The sequence below is a fragment of the Marmota marmota genome, unplaced genomic scaffold (genome assembly GCF_001458135.2).
Source record: "Marmota marmota marmota unplaced genomic scaffold, marMar, whole genome shotgun sequence".
Taxonomy (NCBI): domain Eukaryota; kingdom Metazoa; phylum Chordata; class Mammalia; order Rodentia; family Sciuridae; genus Marmota; species Marmota marmota.
In genome coordinates, this window is record NW_026000169.1 from 12,395,433 (window position 1) to 12,414,955 (window position 19,523).

The following is a 19,523-nucleotide window of genomic DNA, read 5'->3' on the forward strand; positions in this document are numbered from 1 at the left end:
CCCCCCCCCCACACCCCCAATGAAGAGTACTCAAACATATCAGGTAAATATAGTGTATATGATATTTTTAATATTATTTAAATGTATTGTTTAATTGGCTAAACGAGAACAATATAGTATGGAGTTTATATCATATAAAAAAGAAAATGTGTGACAAAGACCAGGAGGGGAGCAATGAAAGTATACTATGGTAAGGTTCTTAGACCACATGTGAAGTAGTATTAAGGCCACTTGCAGGTAGTCTGTTATTGGCTCAAGATGTATCATATAAGCCTGAAAGCAACTGCCAAAATAAGAATGACAGTTAATTAACCAACAAAGGAGGTAAAGTGGAATTTTTAATAATACTCCATTCAAAGGAAGATTAAAAAAACAAGAAAAAATGGAACACAGACAATTGAGAAAAATAGAAAACAAACAATGAAACAGTAGGCTTAACCCTTATCATATTAAGAATCACTTTAAATGTAAGTGGTTTAAAGGACATGGATTTGTCAGATTGGCTAAAAGAGCCCATCCCAACTACATGCCATCAACCAAACAGGCACTCCAAATATAAACACATAGTTTAAAAGTAAAAGAACAGAAAAAGTTACACCATGCTAATATTAGTAAAAGAAACCTTCAGTGCTGTATTAATATTAAGTCAAATAGCTTTCCAAGCAAAGAATATTGCCAAGGATAAAGGAAGTCATTTCATAATGGTATAAGGATCAATGAATTGGGAAGATATAACACTCCTAATTGCTTCTGCATATAATAACAAAGATTCAAAATACATTAAAAACAATAAAACTGAACTGCAAGGGAGAAATCAACAAATTCAGATTATAGCAGATTTTAATACCTCTCTCTCTCAATAACTGATAGAACAAGTAGACAGAAAATAAGCAAAAGACAGTATACTTAACACTATCAACCAACGTGTTTATGAAACACCTCACTCAACATCAAAATACACATTCATTTCAAGTGTACTTAAACTTCTACCCATATACTCAATGTCCTGAATATTAAACAAGTCTCAATAAATATTAAATGTTTCAAGCCATAAAAAGCATATTTTTGACTATATGGAATATTAACTAGAAATCAATAACAAGAAGATATTTGGAAAATCATGAAACTGGAAAAATTTATGAAATATTTGGGAACTTAATAATGATTCCGAATTACCCAAGAATCAAAGAGGAAATAAAAATGGAAATTAGAAAATATTCTGAATAGAATGAAAATGAACATACATTTCAAAATGTGTGGGATGCAACTAGGTAGTACTTAGAGGAAAAATTTTAATATTAAATATCTATGTCAGCTGGGCACAGTGGCACTCCCCTATAATCCCAGCAGCTCAGGAGGTTGAGGCAGGAGGATCAAGAGTTTAAAGCCAGCCTCAGCAAAAGCGAGGTGTTAAGCAACTCAGTAAGGCCCTATCTCTAAATAAAATACAAAATAGGGCTGGGGATGTTGCTCAGTGGTCGAGTGCCCCTGAGTTCAATCCCTGGTACCCCCCGCCCCAGTAAAATATCTATGTCAAAAGAGAAAAACTTATCAAATCAATGTTCTCAACTTCCAACTTAAAAATTTAAAAAAGAAAGAAAAGCAATACCCATGAAACAAACAGGAGTAGGTATAGATCCGAATGGGAATCAATGAAATAGAAAGCAAACAAAAAATAGATAAAATCAATGAAGGCAAATACTGGTTCTTGGCAAAACTCAATAAAACTGCTAAACCTGTAACAAAAGCAAGCAGGAAAAAGAGAACACACAAAGGATCATACTGTGAACAAGAAAAGGTGACATAGAGAGTCTACAGAGAGTAAAAGGATATTAAGAGAATGTTATACACAACTTTGTGTCAATAACTTTGATAACTTAGACAAAATGGGAAGATTCGTTGGAAGACATAAACTATTCAAGTGTACTCAGAAGAAATAAACAGAATAGTCTGATATCTATTTAAAAAGTTTGTAGTTTTAAAATTTCCCAGTGTCATACATAGTATGATACATGTCATACATACATCCCCACATCCCCTTCCCTCCCCTCCCATCACTTTTCTCTATCTAATCTAAGGTAATGCTATTCTTCCCTAGTGCCTCCCACTCCACCTTATTGTGAATTAGCATCTGCATATTAGAGAAAACATTCAGCCTTTGGTTTTGTAGGATTGGCTTATTTCACTTAGCATGATATTCTCCAACTCCAGCCATATCCTGGCAAATGCCATAATCTCACTCTTCTTTAAAGCTGAGTAATATACTCTATTGAGTATATCCTGCTATAATGTATAACCCAATTAAAACAAAGAAAAAAATTTTAAATTACCCACAAAGAAACTCCTGGCTCAGATAACTTCAGTGGTCAACTTTATAAAACATTTAAGGAAAAATAATATTACTTCTATGAAAATTCTTCTAGAAAATGAAATAAAATATATATTGATTAGATAAGTATTACCCTCATACCAAAGTAAAAAAAATTATAAGAAAAGAAGACTATAGACCAATACTCTTTACAAACATAGACACAAAAACTTGAAATGAAATTTTAGCAATCTGAATTCAACAATGTATTAAAGGGATAAATATTACGACCAAATAGGGGTTATTCTAAGAGTACAAAGCTGCTTTAAGATTAAAAAAAAAGACTATAATCTAAATAGATGCATAAAAACTATTGACAATACCCAACATCTAGGTTTAATATTCACCATCACAGATTATATGTCCTGGATAACAATTCTGTCATTCCATGATCAAAACTTTCCCAGGGGTGGGGGACATTTCACAAAATTCAAAGGAAGATCAGTACCTTAGAGGAAAGGGACAGGGGGAAGGAGGAGGGAGAGAAAGGGGAGACACTAGGGAATGATATTGGCCAAATTATATTGCTATAATGTGTGCATGTACAAAATGTAGTGACAAATCACACCATTTTGTATACCCATAATGCACCAGTAAAAATAATTGAAAAAAGCTGCACACTGTGGCACGCCTATAATCCTAGTGGTTCGAGAGACTGAGACAGGAGGATCACAAGTTCAAAGCCAGCCTCAGCAAAAAGCGAGGCTCTAAGCAACTCAGTGAAACCCTGCCTCTAAATAAAATACAAAATAGGACTGGGGATGTTGCTCAGTGGTTGGGTGCCCCTAAGGAGTTCAATCCCTGGTAACACCCACCCCCCCAAATAATAATAATGGAGGAAAAAAAACTTTCCAGATTTCCCATCGTGAAATCCAAATTCTTAAACCAGGAATTCAAGATACACTATAATCTCTTTCACGCTGAATCCAAGCTCTTGTCCCAGGAGCAGTGGCAGTGAAGCATGTCCAGATGGGCTGGCATGCACAGGAACCCAGCATCATTGCCCACTACCTGCTGCTGCCCCTAGCCTAGTGTGAGCAGGTATACCAGGTGCCATGCATCCACATGGGCCATAGTCATGCAAAGCCTGCCATGCATGTACCAGCCTGAGGCAGAGTGAGCTAGGGCTTAGGCCGGTGTGGATGCCCTACTCCCATACCACACAGTGGCATGGCCTATAATTCCTAGCATCCAGGATCCACTGATCTCAACCTCCTGGGAAGCTGGGATTGCAGATGAGCCTCAAGAAAACAGAAGTGGGGCAGACCTGAATGGAAGTTCAGACTCAAGGGTTGTTGGTACTTTTCCAAACCTTGATTAGCATAATTTTGGACCAATAGCATTAATATTTTTTAAAACCCTGATTTGCATAAATTTGGACCAATAGCATTGATCCAACTGCCATATAAACCTCTAGACTAGCATGTTCCAGTGGCAACCTGCTATCAGTTCTCCCCTCTTTTAGGTGAGAATTCACTTTCTATTTTTGAATAAGTTCTACAACTTTCACTCTTGCTTTCAGTTGTCCCTGAAGTTTAGGAGACAAGAACCTGGAAAGAACTCAGCAGTGAGCTGTTATGATCACAGTTCTCCATTAAGACCTGCAACACGTTTTTTTTTTTTTTTGGCTATGGAGACCTGCTGCTTATGCAGATCTCTCCTACCGGGCAAAGGGACAAAAATCCTGCTTTCAACACTAGAACCTATAGCCCTATCATATTTTTTCATGCACTGCCTGATGTGACCACACTGTACAATTCTTTGTACCTGATCCTAACCTTTCTGCCTCTTTAGCTTTCTGCTTCTCCTTTGCTCTAGGCTTGTGGTTCTCAATCCTGACTATGCATTAGAATCATCATGGCATTAAAACACATAACAGCAACAGCAAATAATAGTTGCCCGATTCTACCCCAAGGGATGTTGACTCAAATAGTCTGAGTTGGGGTCAGGACAAGAAAAGCATCCCAGGTGACCATACTGAGTATTGAAAACCAATAGTACAGAGTGTTCTCACATACTCCAAATTTGTATATCCCAAACTGACCTATCTTTCTTTTAAATTAGTGCATTATAATTACACATAATAGTGGTGTTCGTTGTGACATGTGTATCTGCACATAGCATAATTGGCTCCAGCAATTCAATGTCTAGTACCATCCCTTTACCTTTCCTCCTTCCTTCCACTGATCCCTTTCCTCTACTTGACTGATCTTCCTTTTGTTTATTCTTAATTGGTGCATTACACATGAAAGTAGGATTCCCTGTAATATATTCTTTCAAGGATTTAGCATAATTTGGTCATTTCATTTTGCAGTTCCTTCTCTTTCCCTCCAGCTTGATCCCCTTTCACTACTCTAATGACTAGGCTGTCTTTCAAAGTGTAGTCTAAATTATAGCTCCTTCACATAATCTTCCCAGATCATCCTGCCCTGCAAGCAAGCTCTCTTTTAAATGCCTGGGTATCTGTTACTTGCCTCTCTTATCCTCATTTGCAGGTCTTCTCAGACTCCTTGAAATCATATCCTTTAAATCTTTGACAAAATTTTTGCCCCAAATCGTTCATTATTTTTAACATGGTTGGTATTGAGTGAGTGATTTGATGAAGTGTTTTTAGACAGTTGAGGAAACTCCTTGGTTTTTTTCCAATCCCAGTTGGCATTAGAATGCTTGTGATTTTTAGGAAACAAGGGGTAAGAAGAAAAAAGTTCCTTCATAACTGACACTCAACACTACCTACCAATTTGTATTAGCTCTTGAATACCCTTATGCCAACATGAGTTCACTACTAACATTTCACAGTTCAATCCGTTGTTTATGTAAGTAAGTAAGGCAGAGTTAGGTAAATAAGTAGATGAGTCAGCTCCTTCTTTTAGTCCTAATATCAACTTTCTTCCTGATGAATTCTTTTTGCTATAGATACTGACATTGTAATGATGGATCAAGGAGGTAAAAATTAATCTCTCTCCTGTCTTGAATTCAAGAGTCTACTAGGAAAAAAAAAACATTAAAACCATCTGAATGATTCACCAACAATGAAAAAAAATCATTGAATAATGGGGTATGGACTTTGTAGGGATTATACAGTGCTATATTCTCTGGCTTTTTGTTTTCTTTGTACCAGGGACTGAATTCAGGGGCACTCCACTACTGAGCCACATCCCCATCCCTATTTTGTATTTTATTTAGAGACAGAGTCTCATTGAATTGCTAAGGGCCTTGCCATTGTTGAGGCTGGCTTTGAACTCATGATCCTCCTGACTCAGCCTACTGAGCCACTTCTCTAGCACTTTTACTTCTCTAGAATGTTAACATCAATTGCTTTTAATTATATTTCAATGACTTGTTTGGAGTTTTAGAAGAAGTCATAGATCAGAACTAACAATAGATCAGAATTCTTTTTTCTACTGATCAGTCCTCCCTTGGAAGAGAATATCAAACAATTAAAATAGAGTCTGTACCTGCACATAGAGGTCCCAACTTCTTCAAGAATCATAGAAAAGCGTTTGAAAATATCTCTGGTGTGGTGTGAATTGTCAAGAAATTTATTGGAATCACGAAACAAAGAAAGGAAGTAATCCTCTCCTTCACCGATCACAGATGATTGGGATTCAAAGTTTGACAGCCCCTTTTTCTTGGGAAATAGGAAGGAGTTGATTTCTTTCAAAGAATCTAGAGAAGTAAATGAGAGAGAAGTCAATAAGTGAATATTCAAAGAACCCTGAAGCATTGTCTTTACTCCTTACTTCTACAAAACTATATTTTTTTCTATATTTTATTGTTACCGTTAAAATCAGAATAATTATCAGCTTTTGAATGGTTATTTTCAGCTATCATAAACTATTTAACTGATTAGGTTGTTAGAAACATCAGTTTTAGGTAGGTAAAGCATTCGAGTCTGTAAAATTTGGATATGTTATGTACACTATAGTCATATTCTATTTTGTGTTTTCTATGCTACACAAATTATTACCCATAAATTAAAGGCTCAAATGAGTCCTTTTCTGCCAATGCTTAGTCCTTTTCCCAGATAAAAACTTAAACTTTGTCCATCAACTAAAATATGTATTTTATCAGAAAAATAAAGTAATGTTTAATCAGGTTCTAGGATCTTTGAGATGTTTTCTTTTTTGAAATTTTCTGCAGAGAATTGTTGACAGAAATTCTCTACAATTATGTCCCAGCCATGTCACTTATCAGGTCAATGGGTTTGGACTTTCCAAGTTTCAGTTTTCTTGAACATAAAAAAGGAGAAGTGAGGACTGGAGATAAAGCAGGTAAGTGTCTGGCACAGTGTTTAGGATTTAGCAGGTACTTGAAAAATGATTGCTGTTATACAGTAAAGGATATGGTTAGTGTGGCCCTGGGTCCAGAATCCTCAAAGGATTAAAATAATTTAGGTTTTGTTTTAGATTCATATGTCCTCAACAAGAACAAAGCAAAGTAAAAGACATAAAGGAATAAAATCATAGGTTGTATTTATTTGTTTTGGTGCTGTGCTGGGAATTGAATCCAGGTCCTTAAACATGCTAAGCACATGCTCTATCACTGAGCCACACCTCTTGCCCATAATTACTAAAAAGGATTCTTCACAAAGTATTTTGTTGAAAAGAGTTCATTTTCAGTCAAGCAAATATTTAATCACTAAATTCCACTGGGAAAGGATAATATATGGTATTCTTCTCAACAGCTCATCCTGGTAGATGAACTACCAAAGGAAGAAAACCTCAATTTTTCTCCCAGTTGCTATTTCATCTAGAACCACAGGTGACATTGCAACAAGTTCCAGTGGACCCGACCACATCCCAGATCATCTCTCACCTTGCAAAGGGAAGCCACAAACTTTTGTCACACTCCACCCATTGTGAAAAGCATTTACAGTTGAACCCAAATACAGAGCATCTTCCATGATATAATATATCATGCCAAGGGATAGAGAATCTTCCCTTTCTAGACCTAAAATTTGTATTTGCATTTTAAGCCTATGGGTATTGGTTATTACACTGATGTTCTGTGTAAAGTTAAGAGGCTTCTTTGGAAAGTTTATCTTAGTTATACAAACAAGGAAACATGGGGAAGATGACTATAATGGCAGTAGGAAAAAAAACCCTGCATAAAACTGTGTCAAAGGTTTAGGAAAATACCAGAAGCAAAATTAAATATAGATGAGATGCTGCCAGACTGGAAATGTTCACAAAATGGGAGAGGAAATGGAGGTATCAGATATACCCTTGGGAGTGTTTGTGCTACCAGTTTTGAAACTTGTTGTGGGTTGCTAATGAAGAAGATTACCATTAAACAGGGAAGAGAAGTGGGAGGGAAAGGGAGAGAGAAGGGAAATTGCATGGAAATGGAAGAAGACCCTCATTGTCATACAAAATTACATATAAGAGGAAGTGAGGGGAAAGGGGAGAAAAACAAGAGAGAGAAATGAATTACAGTAGATGGGGTAGAGAGAGAAGATGGGAAGGGAGGGGAGGGGACGGGAGGGGGGATAGTAGGGAATAGGAAAGGCAGAAAAATACAACAGACACTAGTAAGGCAGTATGTATAAACGTGGATGTGTAACCGATGTGATTCCTCAATCTGTACACGTGGTAAAAATGGGAGTTCATAACCCACTTGAATCAAATGTGTGAAATATGATATGTCAAGAGCTTTGTAATGTTTTGAACAACTAATAAAAATAAATAAATAAGATAAATAAATAAAACATATAGGAAAAAAATTAAAAAACATAAACACAGAACCCAATAAACAACATTCTAAAATAAGGTGTTACAGGTATATTAAAATTCACATATAAGTCTTATTGAGTACTTACTATGTGCTAGATTATGCATTAGGTGATTTTTATATGTATTTCTCCTAATCCTTACACTAATCCTGTGATGTTTATACTGTAATCCCTATTCTAGTTATGGAAAATAAAACCCAGAGTTGCTATGCTTTACATTGTTGAGGGTAGGAAAAGAGTTGGTCTTGTGTTTCCAGAGATAGGATGCTTTCTGTAAACTATGGAAGATTCCTCAACCTGGTGAGGAGCAATACCCCTGGAGTATGAGTACTGCTGAGCATCTTGTGGACAACTGTCAAAACTACCTCTGACTATCACAATAGTAGCTACATCTTCTTCTCCTTCAGATTCTCTATTGCTTCCCCCGCTTTACTCTTTGCCATGTTATAATTTGCTTTTTATTTCTTCCTTTTCTTATTTGTCTATTTCTTATTTGAGCCATAAGTCTCCTAAAGGCACAAACTACTCAAGATGTTGCTTAATCTTTCTGGCAGCATTCAGGGGAAGAACCATTAACACTTTACATTGCAGCGTTTAATTCACTAGCAATTCAACCCAGACAACCCACAAACCTCATGGTTACTCCTGATATCTTAATCACGGGAGGATGTATCTGGGGATATGCATTTATGTGGCCTGAATTTAAGACTGCAGTTCTAGAGTCAATGATGACCGAAGTCAAGTTAATCTGCATATGACAGGGGAAATTATCATTATTGGGGACAAATAATAAAACACCATTCTGGATGGGAGGCACCTAATGAATCTAATGAAATACATACTTTAAAAATAGTATATATATTTTTTACTTACCCATGTTGTCTTCTTGGGAAAAGCTGATTACAGTAGATTTAGAAGCCATTGGTCCCATCATGGATATGTTTACTCCACTAATCTGAGAACTAGACACATAGTAACTGAGAGGAATTTCATGGGATAATGACCATGACAATAGCAGTGTTGTAGTATCTGAATCTGTGGTATTTGATAAAAACTGTATTGAAGAATGCTGTTTTATTAGAGTAGCTTTAAATTTGTCTTCTTTTCTGTGTACAAAAATTATAATAAAAAGTTAAGAAACTCAAAATGTCCATGAATTCAAGATACATGGGCTGTCATTTTGATCCAAAGCTCTGCTAAATGCATTTTGATCCAAAGCTAAATGCACAATACAAATATACATCTTATATTTATTACTTTTTTTCTATTTAAAAATCAATTAATTCCTATTGTAGATGGTTTTGAAAATGTGTAAAACAGGAAGAGGAAAATAATAATCACTACAAGGCCAGTAACCAGAGATTTCATCATTTCCTTCCAGGCTTTGTAATACACATTTTACTCAAAATTGAAACTGTATAAACCACTTATATGGGTATAAACAACTTCTATGGATTAATTTATCATGTTTTCTCTTTTCAGTAACATTAAAAATATCATAATTTCTGTGATTGCTTATTATAACTTTCCCCTTTAATTCCTGTTGTTGCCTAACTAATTTTCCTATATTAACATAGACTTTACCTTTAAGATCTGCATTCAAATAAACTCTGTGTATGTGTGTGTGTGTGTGTGTGTGTGTGCACGCCTTGGACAGAATGGCAGAAAAGAGGGAAAAGAATGACACTTTTCAGGTACTATTATAATAAGTGAGTTTTACTATAAACAAGAATTTTTTCCTTTCTTTTTCATGAATATAAAAGCATTTGTTAACTCTCAATCATTTGAATGTGGTCCTAAAATACTACTATCTTACAAGTTAAGCAATACTATCGTGATATGGCTCATGAAAGGGCTTACAATGACTCCATTTGATGGGTCACATGGATGCTCTTCCCAGTGACTTCAAAGCAATTCATGTGTGTGTGTGCACACTTGTACTTAATGCATATATTGAGAACAAAGGTCTTAAGGTCCAAAACCCTTCCTAGTCCTGAAGTCTTGGAAAAATGGCCCATTCAGCCATCTTCCTTTCGGCAGCTGCATATCTATCCACTATAAGTCAGGAGTTAAGTATTTTGCTTTGTGGATTATCTCTGTTTAATCTGTCTTCCAGAGTACTTGCACAGTTATCATAGCCAGTCTCTGGCTGGTTGGTTTCTTTACAATGGTTCTCCAAGGGATGAGTGCCTGGAGCTTCTGTTGCTGCCATCTTGCTGATGTCCTCCTGGTGTTTATTAAGAGGCAGACACAGTCGTCTTGTTCTTCAATTCGGAAGTTCCCTCATCAGAAATAGTATATCCAGAGAGCTTTATATTCACAACTAGACTGCCCTAAACATATCTCTCTTTGAAGGCAAGGCCAATCTCAGGCAAATTTTGTAAAAAGTTAAGGGTCATTGGCTTTAAAAATTGCAGTGTTACTAGTTCCTTGCTCAGTGAGCTTAAGTACTTGCCATGCAGCAGACACCTCAGGCATTCACATTTGTCAGAAAAGCTCTAACCCCTGCCTGGAGTATGACTCTGAAGCTTGTGGAAAGGAGACAACAGAGGTACACTGTCAAATCACAAATATTTCCTCTGTGTCCAGCCTGAGAGAGGATCATGTGACATGATTTCTCCCTCCACTGTCTGGAATATACAGGGAAAGTGTTTTTCTCTTTCAACATTCCTTACATCTGGGTTTCATTATATACTGGCTACATCTTTTCAGCATGCTCATTTTTCAAGCTCCCATTTTTTTTTCCTTAAGTAAAACAATAGCATTTCCAAATAAATTTAATTCCACAAAATATTCCCAATAAGTCTTTGCAAATGTTGCAATCAGAGAAATCTGGCTCAGGGACACCAGTTGTTATTTTTGTAGTTGAATAAGAAATGTCTGACAACTGCACACATCTTATGAAGAGCTTGAATACTTCAAGAACTGATTCATATGACACAGCTCATGTCAGAACCACCTACTCACCTACCTATTACAGTCTCTTTGGAAGACCAGAGATTTTTCTTAGCGCTCAGTTAGCTTTCCCTTTAACATAAGGAACTTTCCAAGCCCCTTCTTTGTTTTTTGCTCTCTCTGTAGTTGAAAGGCACTAAACTAGGGGCAACTACATATCAATTCCAGCAGTTCAATGTTACTTTGGGAGATGCTACTTTGGTAACACTGGTGACAATGGTTTCTTGCCTCTAAAAACAAATATTAAAAAACACACTTGGACTGAAGAGTCAACACAGGACATCTAGGTCCAAATAACAAAAAGTTTAAATTGTGCATACTCCAACAGCAAAATTTAGTTTTTAGAAAACCAACACTAACGCTTTTTTTTGGTAAAATGACTTATATCAGCAGTAAAAACAATAATTTTTATGTAACATCCTCATAATTGTATGATTTTATGTAACATCCTCACGGACATCTTCAAAACCAAAATTCTAATGTTTATGTCTTTAGGTTAGTCAACTAGTTCTAAAGAAATTGTGTCCATGGCTTTAGCACACTCACTGGAAACTTCGGACCTCAATCAGGTAGAAATGTGTGAATTTTTACACTAAACAAGGACTGAGATATTATGAAACAGTGGCTGGGGAAAGAACTATATACTGTAGTTTATCATTTTTAGAAAATTTGTGGGATGTATTCTTGTTCTAACTTCATGTTTTTAAACAACAAAATTCAAATAGTCCATCAATATCTTTCTAAAACTCATTCCCTGCCCCCCATTTATGCCATTCTTACTTCTCTTCTTTCTCCATTTTATCTTCCTGCCTTTGAACTTCTCTGTTCAGGGCCTCTGAAGCTTCCTGAATGCTTTGTGGGTCTTTCATCTTGGAAAGAGTTCACTTTTCTTTCCTAGAAAAAAATAGATCGTGGGAATTAGCAATGAATATAGCTAAACTTCAGGGAAGAATTTCTTGAAAGTGACCCACCTATTAATCCAACTATCTTCAATTTACTAGATTTAATGATTTCTTTACCACACTGGTGCCAAAAACTGAATTTTCATGTGAATATGTGAGTACTGACATAGCCAATACTTTTACTAGTCAAGGATACAGGACAAACCCTCAGTGAAGGTATGTAGCAATCACTGGAAGCTTAGCCCTGCTAAGAGACCTTTATGACAACCACTTTCACATCTGGCCAACACTGCCTCTTAGAACACTATGAGGTAATGTCTCCATAGTTACAAAGTTTCAGCCTTTGAACAATTACTGTGTTGGTGCTGCACCTGCTTTGCAGTTTCAGACATTAAATAATGTAACTTGCTTTTGGGAGAACCGCTTCTTCCACCAGACAGACTTTGACACTGAAATGTTTAATATCCTATTTTGGATTTTTGAGGGTCAAGGCCAGTATATAAATATTGAGGGAATTTATTATAATTCCTCCCTTCCTTTCTTTCTTTGACAAATACTTTGAGGATAGAGAAACAGGCAGCAGGAACAGAAAACATCATTTTAAGTCAAAAAGAAACCTATTTGATTGAAATAGTAAAACCAAAGCCAGAAAACCTAAATTATTCTAGTAACACCAGAATGATTTAGAAGAAATCAGTAATTCAGTTTCTACTATGTAAAAGACCCACACTTAATGTTTCATGATAATGAGGTTGTGAGAAAAAGATTAACATATGAAAGTACATGATTCTACACAGAAGCAAGATATATTAATGATGATGATTACTGGATGAGAGAATTCACTCAACAAATATTTAATGATCATTAACTATGGTAGCAGGAATCAGAAACTGGCTGAGTACTATTAATAATTTTTGATTTAGGGAATAATGAAAATATATCTTCTAACCCAGATTTGAAAATGACTTCTATCTTGAAATGATGAACAATATTTAAATACAAAGGACAACGAGTAAAGTAACTGCTTTAATAAGTTGAGATCAAAAAACAAGATGTATATTAGCTAATAAGACAAAAAAGAGGAGAACAAACATTTAACTATATTTTTTCTATCTTAGAAATAAAGCAAGTACTAATCAGGATTGTGGGTCAATTATGCAAAAAAAATGGGAGATTTGTAAATTACAATTATGCTTAGAAAAAATTAAAAATGGATTTATAATTTCTTGCCTAGTTTTCCTATTTACCAGTATGGATGAAGTCATTATGACTTCATTTGTTTTCTCAGAGGAAACTATTCATATTTTTCAACAAAATTTGGAGAAAAAAAATTCTGCCAACTGAGAAAAACCTTCAAAAACTTTACATTCGTGAATGTTTGAATATTCATTCCAAATACCCATACAGTATATTTTCCTTATTTCCTCTCCTCAAATTACTGCATATATGCAGCAAGAACCAATTTCCTTTTTTACTGCTGCTGAAACTAATCTAGTGGTTTTCAACAGGGGCAAAGTGAACCACAGGGAGCATTTTGTAAATATGGAGGACACTGATAGCAGTCCTAACGATCTGGGCGGGATGCTAGTGGCATTTAGAGGACAGGAGCCAGAAATACTAGACTTTCTGCAATTTGGCCGATAATCCTACTTGGCAAAGAATTTCCCACATACCTCTTGACTTGCTAGATATTCACACAGGTGGAAAATAGACTATTAATTATATAGGTCTAGTGCCACATTCCATATCAACATAAAATATTTTGCACAATTCTAATATATACTAGTTTCCAGGAAATAACTATTTATTATTTACATGGAGGGAAGGTTACATACTGATTGACTCAGTCCTTTCCCAATAGTTGCTATCGGTTTGGGGAAATTACATCATCAATGGCAATACCGTGTGATAGCAGGCTGATATAACTTGCCTGACATAGGTAATACCGCAACAATGTCAACAACAGCAACAAAATCAACCTGAGTCTGATGAATCCTCTAACTTGCATATAATAGAGGACAGGAGAGCATGTTAGCTAAGAGATCAAGAGATTCGGACAATTTTTGTAATTTGTGAGTAAAACTTACATGCTAATTCAAGCAAACTGCAAAAAATGTATGACAGTGGAAATTTAAGCACACTAGGTACTTAATGGACATCAAGGAATAACTGTTAAGTATTTTAGACATGATATTATGGTTGTATTTTTTAAAGTTCTTATCTTTTAGAGATACTAAAACATTATAGGTAAAATGATATGATGTCTGGATTTGCTTCATATTAATGCAGGAAATAGAGAGCAAATGAGGATATAGACAAAAAAGATGCACGACAACTTGTAATTGTTGAATCTGGATAAGTGTTACACGGAGATATATTACATATAATGACTATATACACATATATACACACACACACACATAAATATGAATATATGTATACATGCATCTTCTTTGCTGTAAATGTTTGAGAGTTTCTAGATGAAAAGGCTAAAAATGGAAAGATCAGTTGGGAGGCACAGGGTTCAAACACCAAAAGCATCATTGTTGTGGCTGTCTCTAGCTCAGGAAGGACAGGGCCAAGCAGGAGACCAAAGAGCAAACCTGCTGCTTATGCAGTGTGATAGTGGTCAAACAGTTCTAGAAGATGGGTATTTCTCCACTTTCTGAAGGAGAAAATGGATGTTGAGAGAGAGGAAATGCCTCTCCCAAGGGTATCTGGCCAGTAAGTATCAGAGCCAGGATTTAGTGTCACTCCTTTGTGAATAAAGACACCCTTACTACACTGGCTGCTTTTGGTTTAGTTCCCAATATCTTCGTAAAATTTTTCATGGTCATTGCCTAAACACTCGCCCATTGCTGGCCAACTCTATACTGTTCTTGCTTTCTGAACTGATCTCAGAGCACTCTCTCCTCTGTCTTTCTAGCCCCATGTCAATTCTCTTTGGCCATACTCCCTCTTGGGAAGATACCAGAATTTTTCTTGGGGAACAGAAGCCCTTTAAGAATATACATATATACAGGTTAAAATAGGAAGATGAAAGCTGAGTTTCTTATCATGAACTTTTTAATTGATTAAGCAAAAATTAAAAGTGGAAAATTTTCATATTCTGCAATTTAAATAAAAGTCAAAATATTGCATATACCCAATTTTGAAAGAGTTGAAGAACACAAAAAGCAGGCTTTATACATTTTAGTCTTCTTTCTCCACATATGGAGAACATTTGCACAGCAGGGGATTTTTTATTAAATTGGGAATATAAATAAAATGTCTTAAATGAATGAAGGCTGTATTCAGAAAGAGAATTTTCCTGTCTTCCATGGCCATGGGTAATATGCAGTTAAGTAATATACAGTTGAGGATTACAGTAAAAAATATAACATGTTTTTTATCTAAGATTCAGAATTTGGAATACAATTGTAGAAATTTAATTTCATATTTGCACCTACAAAAAGATAGTATAAATCCCTATTATAAAGCATCTTGTTAATCTAAAAATGTGCTGGGTAAATTAACTTCTTTTATACAGATCCACATGTAAATAATTCAGTATCAAACACAGATGCTATTATTTTGCCTTGAAGGCAGGGTCAAATTAAGGGCTGACTGGAGGTGTTCAAAGAGAAGCTACAGGACCATTTGTAGGGAGATTCAAGTTTCAAATAGTTTGTTTAAATAATCATCATGGGCCTTCCCAATAACAAAGTTCTATTGCAAAACAACAGTAAGACCTTAGATCTGCGTTTGTGATCCTAAGAATGAAACATGGTTTGAATCCTCAGACATTCATATCAATTTCAGCAATGTTTATAACTTCATAGTTACTGGACACAGGTTAATGTATCTTAATATTATCCTTTATTCATAAATCTCTTCTATTCATGCTCTTTAGAGGAATATGATCCTTATTTTTCTAAGACGGGAAAACTAAGACTTGTTCAGGAGACAGAGATCTAGAATACTTGATCTTACTGATCTTATTTGCAGAACACTGTGTTCTTTGTGGGATATTTTTAAAATACAAATCAGTATCTTTTTAATTTTGCCTATACAGTATTTTATATGCTTTTACTAGCAAAAAGAAATCAACCTTACATTATTTGTATACCATATTAACTCATAACTACCAATCTACGACTTTAAAGCAAAATAAAACACCCAACAAACTGTTGAACCACGACCAAATGGTTGGTTTTGAGTTTTTCCACTGATATGAACTTACAATCTTACAATTTCATTTTCTTCTGTTATCTGTTGTCAACCTCTAGCAGAAAAGTTGTATCTAAAGCCAAAGACTCGTAACAAGTTATTGGAAGAAAATTTGAATTGAGGAAATTCTATCCATTAAACATTTTTTTCCTGTTTGCAATCAAGACAAAGGTTGTCATTATACAATATTATAGCTGAGTGCTGACTCTGTCAGCATGAGACACCAGTGCTCCATAGAAACAGTAGGTGAAATATATAAAAAAAAAAAATTAACCCATGTGAGAAAAACTGTATTAGTGGAGTTAAAATGAATTATTAGAAACATGAATATGAGTCCTACCAGTGGCTTCAGGCACAAATATAAGACTGCCCAAAGAGCTCAAGCAAGCCCAATAGAAACACACCTATGCAGGGAATAGCCTCAACCCTGGCTTCTCTTCTTCCCTGGTTACCACACACTTCACAAATCTGATCAGTGTAGCTACTATCAACATTGTCTACTATGACTGATAGCAACAGGTGACGATGAGGGTACAGTTTACCAAAGGAGATTAGTTATTCTTCAGAAACCCCATAATATTGTCTACCAAATGAAGCTGCTTTCAATTATTTGAAGCATAAACGAATATAAGTTGGTAAATAGTTTTTCCCCTCATGTGCAAATGAGAGAATAGAAGAAACTGGGAGGATCCTAAGGATATTAAGGACCCTTGTTTTTTGCAAGGCAATGTTACCTTTCTAAACTTCACCTGGAATGAAAGAGAGAACACAAGAGTAACTAGCATAGTGTCTGAAACTAATATAGTGTCTATGTCGCTTGTTTGAGTCCATGTGTGCGAAAAGAGGCAAAAAAAAAAAATGTCTGAGATGGAATAAATTTCAGGCACTGTTAGGAAACAGAACTCTGCAGAAGACCTTTAGCCTGATATAGATTAGTTTGCAGTGGAATAATGACAAGTTAGATATTTTTATTTGCTTAAAATTTTCTTTAGCAGTTCTATTACTCTTAGCTCTGTTCTTGTTCTGTTTTTATTTCCCCTTTAGTTTTCTGAGAAAATAACTTCATGATTCAGAGTCAGCTGTATCCAATAGTGGATACATACTATTACTATAGCCACTATAACCTATCATTTGTCATGTTTCTAACTTAGGTTAAGAATTCTACATATATTATCTCATTTCACCCTTATAGTGATATATTATATCTTCCCTTGACAAATGAGGAAATTGATGCCTGCAGCAGTTGGGTCATTTCTCAGAGTCACACAGCTATGAAGTAGTAGCACTGGAAGAGGGTTCAGTTCTCTCGGACTTAAGAGACTATTTTCTTAGCCATTACATTACATCTGTTGCTAGAAAAATATTGAACACCACATACATGATAATTGGATAGATACTCTATAAGACATAAACATGTATCAGACATGTTCCTTACTCTTCTGGAATTTATTCTTTAGTGAAGTATCAGTATGTGTCAACATAAATAATAAATAAATGTAATGCATAAAAGGATGTGATAAGAATCAAAGGAGCAATTATGTCAAGAGCTCAAAGAACTTAGGGAAACATTTCCTTCTCCTGGTGTGGCTAGGAAAGACTTCACACAGGAGGTGAGATATGAGTGGATATCAAAGAATAGATAGGATTGCAAAGACAGAGAACAGACAGGAGGCATTTGTTAACTTATTCCTCCATGCATGCATGCATGCACTCAACAACCATTAAGTGTCTGTGGTGGTTAGGCAGTATTGTACATACTTATGGAACATGCATCGAAATGCAGAGGGAGAAAGCATAATCAGGAATGGCACAGGCAATCTAACTGGCTAAGGGAATGAAATGGTCCTGAAAAGTAGATCCAGAGAGACAGGCCAGGCTGGGGCGGGGGGCGAGTGGGGGAAATTGAGCATCAAGGATTGATACATTCCCAGTATGCCCTGTGTAACAATTATTTGTTCCTAATGGATCAATAATTAAATGAATTGCAGGATACTAAAGAAATGTTTGCCACTCTTGTCCATTCTCCTCTTAGTGGCTCTAGAGGCAATCTCTTTAAAAGCTGCATCTGTATTACAAGCAATAATTTGCTCATTATGAAGAAAGCACTCCATATTAGTACAGTTGGAATTAAATTTATCCTGCTATCATATTAGGTAAAGACAGTATGAATTACATGCTGAGCAAAATTGAAGCCATAGGCCACCTTTACGGGCCTATGACTTGCACAGTCATACACAGACTCATGCTTGGTTTAATGCTCTGTTTTTGTTAACTTAAAATTTTAAATATTTTTTTAAATAAGAAAATCCATAAATTATGTAACTCGTTCTGAGAAGGCCAATTTTAAAACTGGCCCTTTGGGATAAGAAATTAATTATTGCAGCAGATAGAAATTGAAAAAATAAATTTAGTTATTTAAGAAACTAGGGTAATGATACTTCTAAAAACAAAGTTTCAAAATATTTTTGATCTCACATTTATGTGAAAAATTTTTAGTTTGTGTCATCAAAGGCACTGATTTCCACAAAATTGGAAATGTCATGGAGGCCTGGATGGGGACCAGGGTCTCTTAGGTTTTGGAACCAGACCCTTTTGAAGGTAAATCAGGACTGTTCCTAGGATTTGTTCTGAGAATTTAGACAAAGTAATTTCCCCAGGCCTCAATTTGCTTTTCTTTGAAATGGAGATACAAAGGATGCTGTTACAAGAATATCATATAAACTATATAACTAGGAACTTCAAAACCTACGTTTATTATTCATAACATCCATTTCATTGACCTTAATGTTAAAAGAAATTTCCTTTTATATTACATTTTGAGAGTGCTGCGACTTAAATTCAATTAATGCAAATGGCAAAGTAGCATCTATTATGAGACTCCTTAAATGACATGGTATATGAAGAATATTTTAAAATATTCTTTCTGGGCTTGGGCTGTAGCTCAGTGGTGAATACTTGCCTAGCACATGTGAGTCCCTGGGTTTGATCCTCAGCGCCACATAAAATTAAAATAAAATAAAATAAATAGAATAAAGGTATTATAAAAACTTCTTTTTTCTTTTTAAAAAGTGTTTCTATTTTTAAAAAGTATTTTTAAAAAAATTCTTTTATTTAAATTTATTTTTTGAGTACCACAAAAATATAAAAATTATTCACATTTGTTGGGTACCATGTGGTATTTTGACATACATACATTTTATGTTGTTGAAGTCAGATGAGACATATCTGTTCCCTTAAATCTTCAAAATTAAATCTTCATTATTTCTCAAAGTCCTTTCTCCTAGCTTTTTGAAACATGTAGTATATTATCATTATATATAGCCACTCTACCATGCAATAGCACACCTGAATTTCT

The 19,523-nt window shown here is 35.3% G+C and overlaps 1 protein-coding gene across 13 annotated transcripts in view; it reads right to left on the reverse strand.

Annotated features, from left to right (window-relative positions):
• Positions 1–19,523, reverse strand: part of Lmntd1 (lamin tail domain containing 1) — a 319,597-nt gene that overhangs the window by 28,071 nt on the left and 272,003 nt on the right. For 12 of the 13 annotated variants that reach the window (XM_048787329.1, XM_048787336.1, XM_048787333.1 and 9 more), the window contains 3 exons: positions 11,838–11,951; positions 8,976–9,208; positions 5,827–6,037 (listed from right to left, as the gene is read on the reverse strand). In XM_048787329.1, coding sequence (XP_048643286.1) covers positions 5,827–6,037; positions 8,976–9,208; positions 11,838–11,926 — 533 coding nt within the window. In that variant the 5' untranslated portion in view covers positions 11,927–11,951. The remainder of the gene's footprint in view (positions 1–5,826; positions 6,038–8,975; positions 9,209–11,837; positions 11,952–19,523) is intronic. The other variant, XM_048787339.1, reaches the window with a different exon arrangement.